At 38.5% G+C, this 22,883-nt stretch overlaps 1 protein-coding gene across 1 annotated transcript in view; it reads left to right on the top strand.

Moving 5' to 3' along the window:
* The first annotated feature begins 1,737 nt into the window (after positions 1–1,737).
* The window catches only part of LOC150079895 (ecdysone 20-monooxygenase-like), a 42,077-nt gene continuing 20,931 nt past the window's right edge, over positions 1,738–22,883 (top strand). Inside the window, exons 1-4 of the mRNA XM_090382603.1 lie at positions 1,738–2,324; positions 8,136–8,373; positions 20,273–20,466; positions 20,799–21,000. Of these exons, the coding sequence (XP_090238729.1) occupies positions 1,859–2,324; positions 8,136–8,373; positions 20,273–20,466; positions 20,799–21,000 (1,100 nt within the window). The 5' untranslated portion in view covers positions 1,738–1,858. The remainder of the gene's footprint in view (positions 2,325–8,135; positions 8,374–20,272; positions 20,467–20,798; positions 21,001–22,883) is intronic.

Here is a 22,883-nt window from a genome sequence, read left to right as displayed (position 1 = left end):
AAAGAAAATCTGGGCCAAACGCACCGAGGATCTGTTCTTGGTATCTCTGCGGTTATGGTACCCTTACACCGCCTCCAACATAATGTCCCTTCCTCTGTTGGAGGGACGGTACCGCATTCCTAGATGAAATAACGTCTAGAATCTGTTTGTAGACTAAAACGGGACTCATCAGAGAACAGAACTGTAGCCCATTTGTCAGGGCTCGAAGTCACATGTTCATGGCATGATTCGACGAGCTGTCTGCAGCGATTTGGGGTCAATGGAATACAACCACTAGCTTCCTTGCGTAGAATCCACTTGAGTTGAGCCTTCTTAACACAGTCCGGTTGGAAATGTTTTCATCTGTGGCCACAGCAATCTTAAGAAACTTGATGATAGGACATTGTAGGATTGCGTCTTGTTTTTAGAGCCAGATAGTGGTCTATTCTGGTTGACGTAGGCATCGGGCAACTTTGACCAACTCTTCTTGTAAAGGTTCCTGTCTCCTGACTGCGTACACAATAATCAACGTGCCACTTCCAAGTCATCCCACGGCCCGCTATCTCAAAGAATCATGTAAATATCAATGACTTGCCATCCTGAGTGCTGGAGATGACCAATCCCACTGAGCAAGCCATAAAAAAAAAAAAAAAAAAAACGGGAATGAAGTGTTGTGGACGCAACCAAATATTCGCTTTCGGCGACACTGTTCACAATAGAATATTCATGAAAAATAATTTGTTCTGTTAATTTTGTCGAGTAGTTTATATCCTTTTCTTAATCAGTTTTTTTTTTTAATATAAGCAAAAATCTAATTATATTTCAAGATAAGTGATAATCAGCACCCTCCAGTGGCTGAAATTATCTTTTTATTAGAAGCAAATAAGATGCCAAACGATCGAGAACGTTAGTTATAATAGCAATCATAAACAAATTCGCTTTCGAAATATAACTAATATAACTTAGTGCATTTGAAATTTATAGAGATAAGAAAAGCAAAATTGGAATAACATTAATATTATATTACTGATATGAGTGTATATTAATTTTTCAAGTAAGTAGAAAGTCCGTACACAAATCAACTAGTTTCAAGGTTTCATTGGCTACTTTTTCGTCAATTATCATTACTAGCAGATGATTGGCATCAACGCCACAGTTCAAATACAACTTTTTATAAACATAAATTATAGATATGGAATTTGTCCAGATTGCGTAACACAAATGCAATATCAACGATATTTTACTTCTCAAATATAAAAGCACATCGGAGAATGCAAACGTCTTATTCAACAACTTACCTTCGCCTTGTTCATAGCAGTAAAGTGGTAAGTGATTTCAGCGCCCTCTAGTGACTTAAAATTATATTTAACGGAAATCTTTTATTAATAAAAGATTCCAGTAAATTATTAATAATATAATTTTAGTTTATTAATACTTTTAATTTATTTAATTTGACTATTTAATTTATTAATAATATAATTTAGATGTCAAACGATCTATTTTTTTATACAGGCGAGCGTGATTTTTTATACAGCTTTTTATATAAAAAATTTATATTTGTTAGAATTTAACCATTTACGTATTTATTTTATAATGAGAAAACTTTTTTGTTTGTTTTAATTCTAGAATGAAAAATTCTTGGAAACTTGTGCCAAATCTTTTATTAACTGAAACTGATGGTCCGATGATAATGGTTCTATACGAAAAGACTGAAAACAGTTTATTAAAATTTTTCGAGGAAGTAAGTTGGGCCTAAATTAACAAACTGCCTTCATTTAATACTGTTTCATAGGAAATTAAATGGGGTTTGCTGAGCAAATGAAAAGGAAATGTGCTAAATTTATTAAAAAGACTTAAATTCTTCGCTAACTGTGGAGACATGGTTATTGATGCTATTCTTAGTTCTTCAAGGAGCCAAGAGACTAAACCTACAACACTAAGTAATGGAACATCCTCCCACATCACTGATAAGGACAAAATAGTGTCTACCCCTTCTTACAAAGATGTGAATAAGGAAGCAAAGGACAACAGACTTTCTAGTAATTCTCATAAATGTTTTCATGAAAATGAGCTTGCAGTTCCACCTTGTGTTCAAATTCCTCTTTCTTTAGATGATAAAGACAATAATGCGATTGTTAATGGTAAATCGAAATGTACAGTTGAAAATGATGATCAGGAGGAAAAGGAAGAATCAAAAAGTTGCCTGATTCGAAACACTTGTAAGATACAGGAAGAAGAAGAAGATGTTGCTGGTTCTATTGCTGTCCAAGACTTCTCCCAGATTCCTGGACCCTGGCCGTCTCTGCCCATTATTGGTACTGGCTGGCAGTACTTCCCTTGGTTAGGTAAGTATTTCTTTTAATCTTTTTGGTACTTATAGATAAGATTACTTTAACAGAAATCCTATATATATAGTGAGTAAAATAAAGTGTTCTAAGCAGCCTTCTGGAAACTAATAATGCTAGGCTTTCTGTATTTTTGATTCCCACACATAAACTGAACTTTAATTTCATATCAGAAAGCATCTCTAGGTTCTTTACTCATAACTGCATATATTTTCTTATATTGTATTTATTGAAAGAATTTGTTGATGCTTTCATTGGATGATCATTATACTGCAGCCAACATTTAAAGAGTCAGAAAAAGACAGCCCTATCGAATTCTTTTCACGTGTAGTAGTTGCTGTTGACATGACTTGGATTTTAAGGTAACTCCGTAAGAAGCAAAGGGCAGGCCTCACACTCTAGTAAACTACTTACCATGATTGTTGTTGTGGTTGTTGTTGGGCATCAGGCGCGTCAAGCTTAGACCATATCCGTATACATTATGCCTGTAAACTGCATGTCTTATGATCGATCTGCCTGTCTACTGGAAGAAAAACCGGAGTGTCCCCGAAAAGACACAATGCCACCCTCGCCTGAGAGCGAGTAACTCATCGACATTGTGAAAAAAGTGCATAAAAATTTCCTGTATCATTGATGAACTTCGAACTGAGGTCTCTTCCACCTCAGTTCGAACAGGGAGTTCTATGGTGAAGGTGGTGATCATACCAACTGTGCTACAGCGAAGACACTTATCACAAAACGCTGCCCTATGATACTCTGTGCAGAGTCAATAAAATCTGTTAGTGGTATTCATCTTGTTGGAATCACAAGGCGTACTGGAATCACTGGGCGCTGAATTTTCCAACTGCCCAGAAGAATATTTCTTTAAGAAAACTGGAGTAAATTTTACCATAAAATCTCCAAGCAAAAATATAGACCTGTGATATGGTTAACAATAATGATGTGGTTTGCTTTAAACTAAAATAGGAGGTGTGGCACGAAAGTTCGATGAGTTGGAAAATAAATGGAAGTGGTATGTTGTAGACAAAACTTCCTCCAACAGATGGTAATACAGAGATTGTCCAGCAGGTTGACAGGTTGCAAGTAACAACCAATTTCGTTAGTAGAGTTACCCTACCGTGTTGCGATTTTGCAATGGAACAACGAACGAATATGTAATTTTGCTTTAAACTAGGAAAATCTGTAACAAAAACGTCTTAAATGTTAAAAACTCTTTATGGGGATGAAACCTTAAGTCGTATACCAATGTGTTTGAATGGGATAAGCGGTTCAAAGATGGCTGTGAAGATGTTCGCGATGACCCAAGAAGTAGGCGTCCTTCAACTTGTCAAAATGAGGATAAATGAGAGTTGCAAAATTTCAGGAAATTGTAGTAAAAGATCGTGGTTTGATCCTCAGAATGATAGCTGATATGAATATGAATAAGGAGACAATTCGTAAAATTCTGCATGAAGATTAAGGGGAAACGAAGATCTGTGCAAAATTTGTACAGCACAGCCACACGGATGAGCAGAAGCTATAAAGAATTTTATCATGCGAAAACTTCATCAAGCCTATCAAGACAACCCTAATTTTCTTGATTGTATCGTCGAGGAAATTAGTGTTGTTTTGTTAATGTGAGAGAATCCGTAGGAAAACTGGAGAGAGAATATTTGATTGTGCGTTGTTTGTTTTGTTTTCTGTGTATTGTATCTAAATTACGTGTTCTATAGTCTTTGCCAGTTTTCCTGGATGTAAAAAAAAATTTTAATTTCAAGAAGGAAACTCCCAAGTTCCACAGTTGTTGTCACCACCCACCTGTAACGATCTTAAAGTAGCAAACGCGAATTCTGGAATGGTACCACAGATGTTTAACAGAGGAACAACGTGAACAGCGCAATCAAGATTTTTTAAATGAGTTATAACTGAAGATGAAACGTGAATTTACGGGTATGATCCGAAAACAAACAGCAGTCATTCCATGGAATACCTTTTCTCCCGATCCAAAGAAAAGATCGGAAAGTACAGAGCAAAAGCAGGTAATGTTTTTTTTACCATTTTTTTACTCTGTGGGCGTTGTCCACCACGAATATGATCCAAGAGATAAACAATTAATAAAGGAGTTTTACGTTGAAGTTCTAAAATGCTTTCGTAATGTGGTTCGAAGAAAGAGACTGGAAAAGCAAAACTCCAAAGACTGGTTGCTTCATAACGATAACGCGCCATATATTGTCACCATATACAGAAGTAAAGGGTCCATCTAGTCCAGAAAAGCCATTTTTATTCCGGACCACGTTCTCTGACAAAGCTTGGTCGTTCCTATTAGATGAAATTAAAATGTTCAATTTATGCCTGAAAAAAAAAAAACAAAAAAAAAAACTCATCGCGTTTAACTCTTTTAATTTTGTGGAACTGTTTATAAAAATTTATAGATTTTTAAAATAATGAACAAGGGTGGGAGAAGTCTATAGTTGCTATACATATGTTCAAAAATAATTGGAAACCCTTGCACGAATATTGTGCATATTGTGCCAAAAGTTGCCCTGCTCATTCGTATTGGCTCAGGCATGACAAATTGACAATATAAACCTCAAGTTCCAGTACGTTAAAAGCCAACATGGATATGTATCAGAATTTCCAGACTTTTAACGTGAGATGGTGATCGTTGATACATCAGTAACCGTTCTCTGTGGGCTACTACGACTCTTCCGAATCTTCCAAATTTCACTTATGTGGATGTTATTCGAAGATGGAAAACCGTATGTGAACGGAAAAAAAGGCCGGAGGGCTTCGCAAACTCACGAACCATAAAGAGAATAGTTCATGCCTCAAGTATATTGCCCTCGTGGGTAGCACAGTTGGTAAAATCGCCATCCTCCCCATATCAGGTGGAAAAGACCTGAGTTCGAGTCCCGTCGATGACGGAAAGAATTTTTAATGGTCTGTTTCACAAGGTTGCTCAGTTAGTCGGTCTCAGGCAAGGGTAGCATGGTTTTTTCCCGGAAACTCGAGTTCTTTTATCCAGCAAACAGAAAATCGACCCAGAACACACACAATTTACAGACAATATACACGGAGCAATATGGCCTTAGTCGCCTGATGCTGCCATAAACCCTACAACATCATCAGCCATTTCCAATCTACTGCAGGATGAAGGCCTCTCCAGCAACTTTCCAGTTTCTTCTGTTTTGTGCAATGGCCATCCATTTACTACCAACGAACTCGCGAATTTCATCTGTCCATCTCCGTTGTTGTCTTCCAGGTTTTGTTTTAGCTCCTCTTGGGTACCATTCTGTTATTTTCTTAGTCCATCTGTCATCATATCTTCGAGCTATGTGTCCGCCCTAGACCATATCAGTTCTTTAGTTTTGATAAGAATGTCCTTTATTTGTGTTTGATGCCTAATCCATGTGTTCCTCTTCTTATCTAACAGTCAGATTCCTAATATAGTTCGGTTCATCCTTCTATGTAGTTCTCAGCTTCTCTTCCATTCTTTTGGTGAGTGCGCAAGTTTCACTTCCATAAGTCTCGGTGGGGAGTATAAATTGGTTCATTATTTTACGTTTCAGACAAATTGGGACATTGCTCTTCAGTATGTGATGATATTTCCTGAATGCTATCCATCCAAAATTTATTCTTCTCTTGACTTCCAGCCATTTATCATTATTACAGCTAATGACTTGTCTCAGATAAGTATATGAATCCACCTTTTCAATTACTGCTCCTTCAATGATCATATCCCTTACTGTGGCATACTTGTTCGTCATTACTTTTGTTTTAGCCATATTTATCTTCAGTCCGAAATCCTTACTAACTCTGCATAACTGATTAAAATTTTCCTCAAATTCTTTGAGATCGTGGCTTATGATCACAATGTCAACTGCAATGTCACATTCAATAATGATATCCCTTTCTACGACTTAATTATTCATAATTACTTTTGTTTTATCCATGTCATCTTGAGTCCGAAATCCTTACTAAATCTGCAAAACTGATTAAGATTTTCCTCTAATTCTTTGGAATCATGGCTTATGATCGCAACGTCATGTACAAACGTAAATGGTTTAGGTCCATTCACATTAACTCCTTTCTGCGACTAGGTCTAATCTTCTGAAAGCTTCCTCAAGGGCAGCAGTAAACAACTTCGGAGATATTGTGTCTCCATGTCGAACTCCTTTCTCAATTTTAAATTTGCTACTGTCTTTGTCTAGTCTAATAAAGGAGATAGCGTTCTCATATATTTTCTTCAAAATCATAATGTATGGGGTATCTATGCCTTGTCTCTCCAGTGCCCGAAACCCCAAACAGATGCCAGGCATAATGGTATGTTATATTCATTTGTTTTCTCCATTAGCTGTGATATTACGTGAAGGTGATCCAGAGTTGAGAATCCTGTCTTAAAGACACTTTGCTCTTTCGGTTGATTCTCATAAAGTATTCTTTCTAATCTGTTTGTAATGGCCCTTGTGAACAACTTGTAGACGTGGGATAACAAGCTAACAACAACTTCACATATGTTGCCTGTGGGAAAAAAAAAAAAAAAAAAAAAAATTGGCCTCTCCACAACGTCTACAAACCAATGAGAGAATACAAGCGAAATAATGACGCTTCATGACCTTAGGTCCCTTTGCGATTAATTAGAATTGGAAACATGTGAACTACATATTTGCCACCCTCCTAAAGTTATAACATAATACTACTTTTGATGTTACTGATTGCAACAGTGAACTTCTTAAACTTATGGCTTTTTCAACTTAATTTCTCGCCCTAAAACGTCCAGTCAAGAATTCTTGATCGGATGTGAAAGCTCCAAAGGAATGTTGTCCTTTCGGTCAAGAACGAACTTGAAGTTCATGCTCATCACATCCTTCCTTCCGCATACCACCATAATCGTTTACTGTCAGACACAATTTACCATTGCACCTTATCACTTCTTTTGATCAACTTCTTTTGCGTCGTGCGGGAATTAAAGTGGATGAACGTGTTTCTCTCAGGGTGGTGGTATAATGAGCTGCTAATCAGAAGAAAATAAGAACAAAATAAAAGAAATAAATCCTTTCCAATTGGATAGGTCACGTGTTGCTTGTCTCAATGAGTTCCATCACGGTGAGCATTCATTAAGTTTTGTTGACAAATTGGAACTGGTTAGGAGTCGAAAGACAAGTTTGCTCAATGCCTCAGGCACAGTTACAATGCACGATAATAGTACCATATGTTTCGGATGTTTTGCATTTTGCGCTAAAGAAACTAAGGACATGAGGTATCGATGTTACGGTGTTTATAAATTACGTGTATTCTGTGATCCATTTCTTGTTTCTGGATGAAAAATAAAGTTCATGAAAGAGGGAAAAACATGCAGTTCTGTATTTGGCTCTTTCAGAACGAAATTGGACCAAGAAATTTTTTCTTGGTCTAATTTCGTTTAATAAGTTTAATTATTAAGTTTAATAAGACTATTTAAGTCTTATAATTCTAAACTGAAAGCGAAATATTTTACATATCAATTTAAGGTTAAAGTCTAAGGGACTCACCCTTTTTTTGTAAGAAATTGAGCGTATTAAATTCGGTCATTGGTCATTAACTGGTTGGAGTACAACTAGCGTCCGCTCTACTGGAGATTATAATTCGGCAATTTATGATCAACGTCCTCAGTATTTAATAAAAATATAATACATTATGTTAAAATATAAATATAAAATCTTCTTTAACTTGACTTGACCCTATGGCCAGAATAAATATTTAAATGAAGGAAACTATTGTCAAAAAGAAATTAGTGTTTTTTTTTTTTCTATATTAAATGCTATTCTTAAGTTAATTTCTTCTTTCTGTCAGGTCGATATAAATTACCCAAGATGCACGAAACCTATTTGGACAAGCATCGCCGATATGGACCTATTGTAAAAGAAGAATTCCAATGGAGATGTCCTGTTGTCCACGTTTTTCATCCCGAAGACTTTAAAACTGTGATGCGTAATCAGGGATCCCATCCCTCCCGACCTGTGAATGAGTTCCTAGAATACTACAGGATGAAACATCCTGAGAAATACAACAACGCCGGACTGGCCAACACGTAAGAAAAATTGTAATTAGAAGAATAATCTTTATCAGTGGAGTTGTTTGTATGGATTTTTATTATTAGAGAGGTAGAGTCGGTTAAGATCAATCTGGGTCACAATCATTTTGATTCTGGAGCTTAAAGTAAAAAAAAAAAACGTTACTTTTCGCATACGATGAGTATAATATACATTTTCTTAAGATGAGAAATACAGTATTTAAATTTTCGAAAGTTTAGTAGTTTTCTTAAATTCCGCAAACGAATCCTTTTTACCAAAGCATCTTCCTATCTTCCTTGAGATAACCACAGAGAAAATATTCAGGCAAAAAATTTGAAGTTGAAATTAATTTTGAATGATCACTGAATTATGACCACCTACCTAATACTGTGTTGGACAACCGTACCCACGGAAAACAGCCGTTATTCGTCTAGGCATTGCTTCCACTAGATGTCTGAAGACGTTCGTAAGGACCTGCAGCCATACTGCCTGCAAGACTTTCCATACTGTCCGAAGAGATGACGGTTGCGTGTCCAAAAGCCACACTTCCTGTTCCATAACATCTTAGAGGTGTTCAATTCGATTGAGGTCAAGCGAATTTGGAGGTCAATCAAGATAGGTAATATTTTCACTATGTTCTTAGAACCACTCGTGCACGGTGCAGGCCCGATAAAACGGCACATTAACTTCTTGGAAAATCCATGTCTGGAGTAAAATGCAACATGGCAGGGTGCCCTTGGTCTCATAAGAAGTGCTGGTAGACCTCACCAGTGAAACTTGGTCTGTACTCACCTGGGGCCCAAATCCTTGCCAGGAGCAACTGGCGCTATCTGCTTGGATAGTGGGCACCATGCACGATGGTTCCATGGATTCGTATTAATTGCACGACACGCGAAGGCGTCCATCGGAGTGTTGCACCAGGTATTTGGACTCATCCGACTAGCACACTCGCCAGTGTCCAGCCAGCGTGTCGTTGACGCCGAAGCATTCGTCGTTGACGATGATCAGCGGTGAGCAGCAGAAGATATCTCTTGGGTCGTCTGCTGTGGAACCTCATCCGTCTGAGGAAATGCTTGATGCTACTCTCAGAGGCCGATGACTGCTGACCATTGTCTGTGAGGGTAACAGTGGTATCGTCACCGTCCTCCCACACCGGGTGGAAAAGGCCTGGATTCGAATCCTGTCGATGACGCGAGCAACTTTAGTGGGTTTTTTTTTCACTCCGTGGCTGAGTTAGTCGGTCTCAGGCGTAGGTAGCAAGGTTTTTCCCCCAGAAACTGGGGGTTTTTTTTTTTCGTCCAGAAAACAAGCAAATCGACCAGAAAACATATGCAATTTACAAACAAAATAAATATATGGGTAGATGTAATCATTTAAGAGGCACCCTAATATCATAATTATTATTATTATTTTTTTTTTTTGACTAGATAATTGATGCATACAACGGAATTGGCGCAACACATTTAACAATGTATTGGATCATTAGGTAATGGTTTCTGAGGCCGGGCGCCTGTTTAGTGATTCAGAGTGCTACATAGTGCTTTCTTTCATATGAAAAGTGAGGTATGAAGGTTAATCCTTAATCCCACTTGAGCCACAGGTATTTGCCTCGTCGTTACATTAAAGCGCATTTTCCTGATCTTCGAAGTAACAGAAATTTTAAATCATCACCATACACAACGAATTGTTTATAATTTTTAGCTAAAAATGGAGTAAGTGCCACCCTGTTATTGCACTCCTCTGATAAAACGATAAATTGCTGTTTGGTTTCCATTAATTTCTGTAACTTGTCTTTGTCGAGGATATTGGTTAGAACTCTTGGTTAGAAGATACTTCCTGTTATGTGAAAATGCTTCTACAGAATTACTGTCAATAATGGGATTATATGTAATATTGGGGCACCAAAGTTGTTCCTACTTTAGCCTCCCTGTTCCTCGTTCACTGCGCAGTTTGCAGTCATGGAAGATACTCCTTTAGCTGGAAATCAGTACGTTTCTGCTGCCCTCGCGAGTAGCACAATGCATATAAGCACAGTCGTCCCCACACGTGGTGGAAAAGATCCGAGTTCAAATCTCGTCAATAATATGTGGAACTATTTTGGATTTTTTAAAAACGTGGCTGAGTTAGTCGACCTCAGGTGTAGATAGCAAGATTTTCACCCCGGTGAAACTGGGGTTATTCTTCCAGTGAAGCAGGCAAATCGACCAGAGAACACACGCAATTTACAGACACAATGCACGTGGGTAGTTGAATTAACATCCCGGGTGAACCTAATATATATATATATATATATATATATACACAAATATATATATATATTTTTTTTTTTTTTTTTGTAATAGTACCACAGATAAGGTTATGGAGGCCAAGGCTGAGTTTTGAGTTTGACAAAGCATTGGCTAAGAGAGTAAACAATGGGAACAACGAGCTTTTATTGTATATGAATACTAAGAAGAAGAAGAAGAAGAAGAAGAAGAAAACGAATAGGATCGATCCTTTGTGCACTGGCTGTGGAAAAGTCTTAGATAACCCAGCTGATGTTGCTGACGAAATGAATAGATACTTCGCATCGCTCTTTATCATATGAAATTAGTGATTTCGAAATTACAAATGACTGACTGTATATTAGAGACATTTCCAGCCTAAACGCAAGCCAGATTCTGGGATTTGATGGATACGCTTCAGATTGGTATAACATTAGAAATGGGGTCTCTCAAGGCGGTTCCTGGAGGATCGCTGTTGTTTCTGATTTTCATAAAGGACATCGACGAAGGGACAGAGGGTGTAATACCAAAATATACAGACAACGTAAAGATTTGGAGAGTCGTTAATGATCAGTGCCAAGCAGTGCTCCTACAGGAGACTTGAACAGACTTCAAGAATAGTCAAAAAGCAGTTGTGTTTTAATGCAGCAAAATGCAAGGTCTCTTACACTTGGAGAATAGCAAACCTAAAATAAATTATGAACTTGTTGGGGTTAAATTAAAAACAGTACAGAAAGAAAGGGATCTTGGATGCTTCGATTATGACCTCCCTGTATCTACAGGGAGGTCATAATCCCACTGTATAAGGTAATTGCAAGACTGCATTTGGAATACTGTGTCTGAGTATGGAGGCCTCATCTGAAAAAGACATAGAACTTCTTGAAAGGGTCCAAATAAAAAGTATGGACACCTCCTATGGTGAGATCGGCAAAAAGACGACCGTATGAGGAAAGACTTCGATTATGTGTGCTGCAGAGTTTGCAACCAGACACCTTAGAGGAAGGACACCTGATTAAGGTTTATAAGGCTCTGAGACGGGTTATTAAAATGAATGAAAGCAAAAAGCAAGGTGTTACACTTGGGGATTAGCAACCCCAAAATAAATTATACACTTGGTCGGGTTGAATTAAAAACAGTAGAGGAGAAAGGGATCTGAAAGTTATAATACGGGCAGATGTGAGGTTTTCTGAGCAGTGTAAACAGGCAGCCGACAAAGCCTGCGGTATCTTATCAATGATTTATCGAATATTATCCTGTAAAGGTATGTAATACCGTACCTGTAAAGATATGGAGGTTATAGTCCCACTGTATAAGGCAATTTTAAGACCACATTTGGAATACTGTGTTCAAGAATGGAGACCTCATCTGAAAAAAGACATTGAGCTTCATAAAAGGGTTCAAAGACAGGCACCTCGCATGGTGAGATGGGCAAAAGGGCGACCATACGAGGAAAGGCTTCCATTATGTGGGCTACAGAGTTTGGCAACCAGGCTCCTCAGAGGTGACCTGATTGAGGTTTATAAGGATCTGAGAGGAGTTAGTAAAATTAACGAAAGCGGAATTTTCACTGTTATAGAGAATTCCAGAACTCATGGGCATAAATTGAAATTAGAGGAGAAGAGGTTTAGACTAGATTGTAGGAAGTCTTCTTTTAGCCAGCTAGCCGTTGATTGCTGGAACAAGTTGTCTCTGCAGATAGTTGAAGCTGACAGTTTGAAGAAATTCAGAGGTCAGCTGGACAGTTACCCACATCAGAAGCTTGTTGTCATTGTTGTAGTAGAGTTTTATGAACATCAGCGATTAAGGCCATATTGCTCCGTGTATGCTGTCTGTAAATTGCATGTGTTCTGTGGTCGATTTTCTGTTTGCTGGAAGAAAACCAGTACTGGAAGCTCAATGTTTTTTTTCAGATGAGGTCTCCATACTTGAACACAGTACTCCAATGAAGTCTTAAAACCTGTTTGCTGGAAGAAACCCAGTACTCCAGGCCACACCTAGAGTACTGCGTACAGGTCTGGAGGCCTCATTTTAGGAAGGATGTAGAGTTGTTAGAACGAGTACACAACAAGATTGGTGATGTGAACAAAGGGGTGCTCTTACCAAGAAAGGCTTAAGTTCTGCAAATTGCAGCGCTTGGAGAGTAGGCACCTGCGAGATGATCTGATTGAGGTGTATAAGGCCTCGAATGGGTTGAGCAAGCTGAATGCTGATGGGATTCTTCCTCTTCCTCTTGCTCAGATAAAGAACTTGAGGGGGCATAGATTCAAATTGAAGAAAGACAGTTGTAGAATAGATGCGCGGAAGTTTGCCTTTAGCCAGCGGGTGGTTGATTGATGGAATAGACTGGAACGAATGGATAGATGAAATGGGAGGTTTTTTTTTTTTTTTTTTTTTTTGGCCTTTGCTGCATAAGCTTGCTTTCTTGCATCGTATGCCTCTATTAATGCTAATGCTAAAAACCCAAGTTTCGGGAGAAAAAACCCTCCATAAAAACTCTTCTCGTCATTGATGGGACTCGAACTCAGACCTTTTCCACTTGGTGTAGGGAGGATGGCGATCCTAACAACTGTGCTACCACGAGGGACACGAGGAGGAAAGAGCAGAATTTGTATCTTCTTATCTTATTTAGCAGCAGAAACCTTTTGCTTCCTTGCACTATATTGCAAATAATCATACATTTCATTCCCAAGTGCACCTAAGTTAGAATCTCGAGCTGCACGAAGTGGAGTAGGCAATTTCTCTCATGGGTAAGGGAAGGTGATATTTTCTTCATTTCCACTAAGCACTAAACAATATCAGCCATTTCCGAAAAAAAAATTTTTGTTTGCTGTGCCACACCCTATGATATTCGATTTTTGAAATAAATTTTTATCCCAAAGAATCCTCAAAGAATACTGACTCCTCAAGCCCTTATTACTTTGGAGAAATGAAATAACCGAATCCACCTGTAAGCTGTATTAGCTGCTTCATTTCACAATTCTGCTCGTTGCTTATTAAGTGAAAATTCAAGGACATAAGACTTTTATGTAAGTGTATTTAGATTTGGAGATTATTTTTATTTGCTTGCCTATGCCTTTCGAAGAAGCATCTTTCTAAACTTTGATTTCAGATTTTTTCATGAGTAAGTAAGAAATTGGCTGAATAATAAAAGAATCGAATTTGTTTATATCAATATTATCTTGTGCTTTCAGAAACACTCAAGAAGAGCTAAATTTTTCAACACTATTTCACAGCGCCCTTGGATTTTGTACTATTAACTATCTCACCATGTTTTGATGCGTTTTGAAGGTCGCTATTTAGAATAAATTGGAAGTTTACCAGTTTATCCCGAGGCATTTACAGTGCTATAAATCTGTTCCTTAAACAAGGATATATATTTGTATTTATGATTAATATTCTGTAGAAGAATTGAATTGAAAGAAAAGCAAAACTTAAAAAGGTCATAATAATACATCAATGGTGAGTTGAAAAACAAAATTGGCACCTGCAAATGTTCATAACGACAAATATCATTCAAACGAACACTTCGATCTATAAACAGGAAAGGAATTCTCAAACAGGGACTGTCAACAGCTTATTTATTTATAGAATAAAAACCTTGCAATTGGAAGAGACGACACGTGCGCTATTAAAATACCATTCTATGCTTTTAATAGATACTCGAAAAATTACTCAATTATATTACCATAAAATTCTTTAAGAGGAGTGAATTACATTAGTAAAAGAGGAAACTCAAAGAAAACCCTTTAGTAACACATATACAGTAGCGGACAAAAAAACTGCATCACTTGTGAATTTTGCAAATAATGTGTTTTGCGCTGCTTTGTGGATTGCAGAAATGTTCGAAATGAATTTGTTAGATGGGATATATATCTCTGTGAATGAAACCCAATAAAAAGACTCCACCTGACACCTAATTGCTATAAATATCTTCCGATAGTATTGTATACTGTAAATCAGCAAAATAAGTCTTCAATATTTTGTTCTTCCTTCTCGAGCCTTGCAACCATCTGACATAGAATTAATCAACTTCTGAATATAATTTCGTGGTATCACACCCTTGCATTGCTTTCCTGCAGCTGAACCTTACTTGTTGGATTCTTCTGAGCAATTTTAGACGACATTATGCACCAGCAATTTTCAATACGGTTCAAATGTGGACCAGTCCAACACTGTAATGCCACCATTTCTGAAGTATGACTGCACCTTAAGGGAGAAAAACGAGGGAAAACATTGGTGTAAGTATGTTTTAAGCCTTGTGAGACAAAAAGACAAACTCATCATTAAATCTAAATAGCATAAAACTTTACCAATTTTGTTGTGCGGCAAGGTGCTGAGTCCTGTTGAAAAATGCAGTTTTGGACGTCTGTGTGGTGATCCCTAATAACGGGTTTCAGGCACTCCTCCAAGATAGCAGTGTAAGTTTGTGCATTCATCGTTCCGTTAATAAACTTAATACTCTCCACTCTCTGCTTATTATGCATCCCCAAACCATCTGACAGGCGGGGAACTTTATGGTCGGTGTTATGCAGTCAGGATGGTATGCCTCCGATTTTCGTCTTCTGGCATATCGCTTCCATTCCGAGCCATGCAGGTTGCATTTCGATTCGTCATAAAAGATGACGGTGTCCCATTGCTCATTTATCCATGAAACATGCGTTTAAGCCCAAGCAAGTCCTCATTTGTTGGGTCAACAAAGGCTTCTTCTTGGGCCGATAGGAATGCAGACCACATTCCGAAAGCTGTCTTTGGATAGTTCAAGCACTTGTTTCAACATCAGAGGCCATCTCAAAGTCCAGTTTTAGATCAGGAGCACTAACATGGCGATTACGAAGTCATAGCCGTTTCAAATATTGACGTTGGGAAGGCGTAGTCACTCTCTTACGACCTGATCCAGGTCTTCTCTTCACATCACCGGTTTCACGCTTTAATTTTAGCACCTGGGATACTGTTGACTGGTGGCAGCCTATTTTATCAGCGACAGCACGCGTAGAAATCCCTTCATGGGACTGAGCAACAGCTACACTTTTTTTCTTGGTGTGAACTGAACATATGGAGCATTGCTTACACCTTCGCAAAACAGGATGCTAATTAGCATGTATACCTTTGCAACGCTACTGTCTGATGCAATAGAAGCGTTAACTGACGCATACCTTTGCTTTGCGACTAGCAAAACGACTGTAATCAAAAAATATCTTATACGTTTCACTACAAATGTTACTCTTTTTTTTTAAGGTGATGCAGTTTTTTTGCCCGCCACTGTAGGAAGAATTCAGAGGCAAAACTATTAATTATGGCTCAAGATGAACTTTAACAACCATACCAAAAACAGCGATCAAGTCACCTACCAGTAGCGAAAATATGGTATTTTCGCTATTGGTAAAAATATTAATTAGTAATTACTATATAATATTTGAAGGGTAGTTCCTAGAATGAGTTTATTTTGTTTGCTTTTTGGGGGTTCCACAGTAGGGGGATCCTTCCGTGGAATACTCCGCTTCCCTCGCAGTTCCTTGATGATTCCGAAGTCTTTTCAGACTGGGATGTTCAATGATTGCTGTTCGAACACTATGGCTTTCTCTCTCTGTCTTCCTTTTACTTTCATGATGCTTCTCTGTCATCATTTCCCCCTACCCTAACTTGTCAGTTTTTCTGTATCCTACGTTTTATTCCTCTCATTGTGCTGCCCCTACTCTTTTCCTGACTAGAGCACGGCCAGCCTTGTAAAAGTCCCTTTACTGACCTGGTTCGGTTCTTCATGCCGTGGACGGGCTGGAGGTGCCTTCCCTAGTGGTCTCAGACAAGAATAGCATATCTTTTTCTCCCGGAAAATTGTATTTTTCATCCAAAAAATACAAATCGACCACAGAACACACTTTGCCCCTACTCTTTATTCTGTGCGCCTAAAAACCCTAAAACAACCACCCTAAAGTAAAGAGTCTAAAGTCATAAAATATAGAAATTGTTTATGTTAATTCATGTCTCCTACCCACATTCCCCCAACCTCCTCCCACCCATTAAATGAGGGGGAAAAACAGTTGCGTGAATCAAAGTGTCTCATGTTTTAAAACCAAACTAGCTAATAAACTATGTTCGCTGTAGTCCTGGTAATGGTAATAATTCTACAGTCACTGTAAACCTCCAGTTGAATTAACAATAAAAAAAAAACTTATTATTCGTCCAACTAAGGTTTCCTCAATTAACTCTTAGTAGAAGACAAGGTCAGCCAGCCGTGAAACTGTCCTATTTTCACTATAAAAGCGAGTAGCAACTACCTCCTGGTAATAATTATGAACTACGCAGAATAACTTCTCTTTAAATGACGTACTAAAGTTGCCCAACCATCACAAGACAAAAATGCTTCCAATAATATAACGATGCGTTGGCATTATTTCACACATAATAACCCCTTCACTCTAATGCGTGTACGTCGCCAGACATTTTTCTGGGGAGGAGAGGAAAGATGCACGCTATGAAGGTTAGAGTCTGTCCGTCGACAGACACTGACCTTCTAAGGATCGTGCAAAAAGTACAAGTCAGTCTCACGCGTAAAGATGTTCAGACAATGATTAAACTTCATAATTTGTTGGGAACACCTCTGCACATCTGTTGGAGGAGGGTTAAGGACTCATGAAACTAGTGAATGGCGGGTGAATCCCATTTACTCTGGACGAAAAGGGGCAGCAGAAAAATGAATGACCTCTAATAGAGTGGTTGTCATGCACTGGCGGTAGCATTGTGTGTATTAGCACAGTTTTTTCCACACCGGGAAGAAAGGTTCCATGTTTGAATCCCGTCAATGAGGAGGAAATTTTATAGCCTTTTTCATAATGTGGCCGAGTTAGTCGGTCTCAGGGGAAGGTCGCATAATTTTTTCTCTCGAAACTCGAGTTTTTTATCCAGCCAGCAAAATCGACCACAGAACACGCGCAATTTACAGACATAAGATATACTAGCATTAGCAGAGGCATATGATGCAAGAAGCAAGCTTATACAGCATTAGTCAAAAAATACAACCCCCCCATTGCACCCATCCATTCGCTCCAAAAGTTTGTCCAATTCTTCCTTGAATTTATTTAAACTGTCAACTTCCACAACGACAAATGGAAGTTTGTTCCAGCAATCAGCTACCCACTGGCTAAAGGCAAATTTCCGCACATCTATCCTACAACTGTCTTTCCTCAATTTGAGTTTATGCCCCCTCAGGTTTATAATCTGAGCAAGAGGAAGTGCCCCATCAGCATTGAGCCTACTCAAACCATTCAATCACCTCGTAGGTGACCAGCAGGTACTGCGCAACATAGTCTAAGTCGCTGATGGCCTAAAGCCCTACAACAACAACAACTGGTCGTCATTTAAATCATCCCATCTAAATGGAACATGCTTTGAGCTCAAAATTATTGGAGTCACACATATCAACGTAAATCAGAAATGATTGTTTGTGTATCAGTTCAGCAGTACTTATTAAAATGCAGTTCACATCAGTATGGACAGTGGTACAAGCAAGCTCGGTAACCAACGAGCCACGGTTAAACAAGAGTACCTTGTTATTAAGAAATTTATATAAAAAATGAAGGCTGGCAATCTTTCTCCTTTGAGAAAGTAAGCGTAAGCGGTACCTATTTAAATATTCTTCATAACGATCCTTGTAAAGCGAATCCCGCCATCTAATGTGAACATTTGTTTGATAGTTTCACGCTGAATTTTTTTTCGTGAGACACTTCTTACCAAGGAGACAAGATAACGGCGATATAGTCAAGTATAGGTAGCACAAATACCATAAACAAGGATCTGTAAAGGAGTCAGAGCCCAAAGAGATGGAGTGTCTCTTCAACAAGCCTAACATTTGAAAAATTCGCTATACTAGCTTCGAGAGCTCCCCCCGTATGGCTTCCACGTGCATACGACTGTTACTGCATCCTAAACACAAAGTTGATTCTTTTCAAACACGACACGTTACCATTCTTGTTCATGAACGCTTGCTAAAGGCATTTCACGCTCTTGGAAGGTCACTCCATTACCGGTTTGTTTTCCCGTTATCATTTAATACCTTTTTTATAGCGTCTTCAGATTCTTATATGAGGGCAATGATTATTGGATGTTCTCCTGCGCCCATCACCTTGACATGCTAACCATTCAAGTCCATATACGTTACAGTGATGTCTGCAATTATCAGATAAATCCGTTCATTCTTTCTGGATGGGGCAATTTTAATGATAAGCGCTATATATTGGGGACATTACTATTACAGTGCCCTACAAAATTAACAGAACACGTAGAAAACGTAGTGTAACTCGCGCACCTTGCAATGAAGCGGGGGAAAATTGAGTACCGTTCTCTTTTCTGATGAGTCCCGTTTTAGCCTACAAACAGATTCTTGACGTTTTTTATCTGTAGAAAACAACGAATGCCGCGTACCCTCCCTCCAACATCAGACAAAAGGAAAACTTACAGTGGAGGCAGTGTACTCGTGTGGGGCGGGATAATGATCAACAGCTGCACCCCTCCATGTTTTTGATAGAGGTACGGTAACTGAGTAGAAGTACCAAGAACAGATCCTCGAACTCTATGTGCGACTTTTTAGGGGCACATTGGCCCAGATTTTCTTTTCATGCATGACAACGCCACTGCACATAGAGCTCAAGTGATGGAGGAATATCTTTAGATCGAAGATATGTAGCGACTGCCATAGCCAGCACGATCACACACATCCGATCAAACAGGTGTGGGACGCCCTTGCGCTTCGCATTGCACACCAACTCCTCGGTCACTTGGTGAGTTAAGGTCTGCGCTGGTGGAAAAATGGGATTTGCTGCAACAGAATCTTATAGACAACGTTATATGTCGCATGGTTCAACGCTGTCAGACTGTTTAGCTATTGGAGGGGATCACATGCTGTACTTATGTCATGTGACCATATTTTCGAGCATTTATATCGACTTCTGTAATATGACCCCCTATAAATGTCCATTATATTTCTCCGAAGTTTCTAGCTGTCTGCTCGTTTCATCGTCATTCTATGGTTATTCTAGACCACACCAAATTTTGTACGCTTCATCGCAAGCTGCACGAGTTATACCACATTTTCTACCTGTTCTGTTAATTTTGTCGAGTAGTGTATATATATATATATATATATATATATATATATATATATATATCTGACCTGTAATGAAGGTGATATTCTTTTCAAGGACCGAACGAATTATTAAAGGTCTCTCTTTAATCGAGACTTTCGTTAGCTGATCTGAGGTGAAGGAATTATAATTTCTTCACAGAGAGTTATGTCGGATTCTTCAATCCTCAGAAGTTGTAAATCGACCCTTGGACACTGTTATGCAAACATAATGGAAGATTAAGACCACATGAAATGGTTTACTATGACTAGAGCTGATGGGCCAACCAGCCAGCCAATAGATATTTTTCTGAGACCTGCTATAGTACTGAGTCAGCTCAATCTGTTAGTCTCAAGATTAGGGTCCAATACCATATTAAAAGCACATTTTTTACTTTTCACTTGAATTACCCTTTAATTTTTAATGGCATTTAAATTATTAGAACTTTTATTACAGTATTTATGTATTAGAGCTTTAATTATTGTGACTGTTTTACAGCAAAACAGGAGAATTTACTTCATTTTTATCCATTTCAGTATTGGACCAGAATGGTATAGGTTGAGGAAAATGTTGGATCCAGTACTCCTGAAGCTAAAATCAATGGATGGTGTTGTAGCCCACCAGAACGACATATGCCACGATTTTATAACTCTCCTACAAGCAACACGTAATCCAAGGACAAATACTGTTACCAACTTACAAGATGTACTTTATAAACTTGCTTTGGAATGTAAGTTTTTAATACATCCACTAAGAAATTTTATTATTAGAAGATGGACTTTGAAAATAATACTAGAAATAATAAATAAAAAAATGAATAAGTGGGGGGACGCAAATTAGTCACTTGATTTTAAAGCGAATTTATTGCCAAGGGGTCACAAGGCACCACGATACTTTTGCTAACACAGTGTACGTGTTTAGAAATGTCTTTATGATAATACCATGCTCTTTCCAATCCAATTTCCAATTGAAAATCCAATTTCAATGAGTGAAAAGTATGCTAAGATTCGTTATTAAAGTAATCAAATTTTGTTTAAATTTTTTGTTTTTAAATTTTCATAGCAATATGTATGGTGTGCCTTGACTCAAGATTAGGATGCCTTGATCCTGAACTTCAGCAAGATTCTGACGCTTACAGAATGATCGACGCAGCCAAGAAACTCTTTGAGTCTTATCACGAATTGTATTACGGCTTGCCTCTCTGGAAATGGTTCGAAACATCGCCATATCGTAAGCTAGATGAAGCAGAAAGTACCATCTATGAGTGAGTAAGCACATCGAAGACTTAATTGATTCATTAAATTTTTAATTTCAACTTTTGTATTCTGCGTTACTATGTTAATTATCATATAAATTTTCTCAGCAGTGGAGTCACTCTGGTATCAGTTCGCCTCTTGGAATTAAACACCGATAACATCACCATTTATGAATATAAGGGGTTGCCATACACCCGGGCCACCGGATATCATTGCATGCTAATTAGTGTCGAGGCGCCAAAATCTGTAGCCCACATATTCAAAGTCTTTCTTCTGGGTGTCCCCTTTTGCAGACCTCACCAAAGTGGTTGCCCATCTTTAGACTCTTTCAAGAAGTTCAATATTTTTATTAGGTGCGGTCTTCATATTTGGATATCGTATTCAAAGTGTGGTCTTAAAATTGTTGTATACTGTGGGATTATGACTTCCCTATCTCTACAAGGAAATGTTAGCTAAATCATCGATAGGACACCCTGGGCCGTCCTTATCGCCTGTCTACATTGCTCGTAAGAATCCACCTTATCGTATGTCCCAAATCCCTTTCTTCATTTACTGTTCATAAAGTGCATAGGGTTTTTTTCAGGCTGTTCCCTAAATGCGAAAACCTTGATTTTTCTGCATTAAAACATAGCTGCCACTATTCCGACCATTCTTAAAGCCTATTCTACTCATCCTGGAGCAACGCTGGTTGGTGTTCATCATTAACCGCTCCTCTCCACTCTTCAAATCATATGCACATTTTGACATCATGTCCTTTATTCCTTCTTTGATGTCATTTAAGAAAACCGAGAACCGATCTTTGGGGTTTTCAGTCCTAAATTGAGAGTCAAGGCAGTGCAAATGGGGGGGGGGGTGCATTAGATGCACCACACCAGGGTCCCCGATCTATGGGGGCCACTATCGAGAGAGCCATCAAAGTCTCAACATAAATAAACGAAGCCCCTTAATCCCTTTTGCATCCGGGTCTACAGAACCTGCATCCCTTTTGCATCCAGGTCTTCTACAACTTGATAATCTCTGTTGGAGAGTTTCTTTCTTCTTTTATTGTTATCAAATAATTCGAATATTTACAAATAATTGCGAAAGTTTTACTAAAATAATTTTCCCGAATCCTTGAACATCATTAAACAATAAAATATTTTATTGTTCATTGATGTTCAAGGATGGGCATCAATTTAATAAAATATAAAATATTTTATTTGGTAAAAGCGTGTTTTATAAATAGAGTAAACCCTCGCTAATTCGGTTACAGTTAATCTGGATGTCGGATAAAAAGGTAAAATGCAGCCATTATCAATCCACTGCATGATGGAAGCCTCCTTAATGATTCCTGTTGAGGAAATTGGACCATATTCTTCCACGCTGGTCCAGTGCGGGTTGGCATATCGGCCGTATTTAGCAGTCAGGGGCCGGTCAAGTGGTATTCAGAGAGCGTGTGCTACTGCACTCTCGCTCCTGACCACTCGGCCACGGAGACAGTTGGATAATCCTGATCAAAATATGAAAACTTATGTTCACAGTTCAGTACTTTGAAAGACATACGGGGTTTAGGAAGGCAGATGACTCACTCTGACTGCGCGCTGATTGACTGTGCAGAGAGAGACTGAAAATACATTACACTGTCTTGCGCAGGGGCTATGTGGCGCCCGAGTGCCAATTGAAATTTGGACCTCCCATTTAAAATTTTCTTCATATGTGTATATAAGTTTCAGGTTTTCAGGTGCTCCTTGAATATTGGCGCCCGGGTGCAGTGCACCCCTTCACCCTCGGACGGCACTGCCCCTGGTCTTTTGTGTTTAGTATCGTTGATGACCCTGAGTCTGACGGATGTTATTGCTTATATCGCTTCATTTGCGTACTTGTTTATACATATACACTGTCCTACCATTAA

Source organism: Mastigoproctus giganteus, chromosome 10, assembly GCF_048544385.1.
Source record: "Mastigoproctus giganteus isolate SK-2022 chromosome 10, ASM4854438v1, whole genome shotgun sequence".
NCBI classification, from domain to species: Eukaryota; Metazoa; Arthropoda; class Arachnida; order Uropygi; family Thelyphonidae; genus Mastigoproctus; species Mastigoproctus giganteus.
The sequence above is the reverse complement of the archived record's forward strand: the minus strand, read 5'-3'. Positions and strand labels throughout refer to the sequence as shown.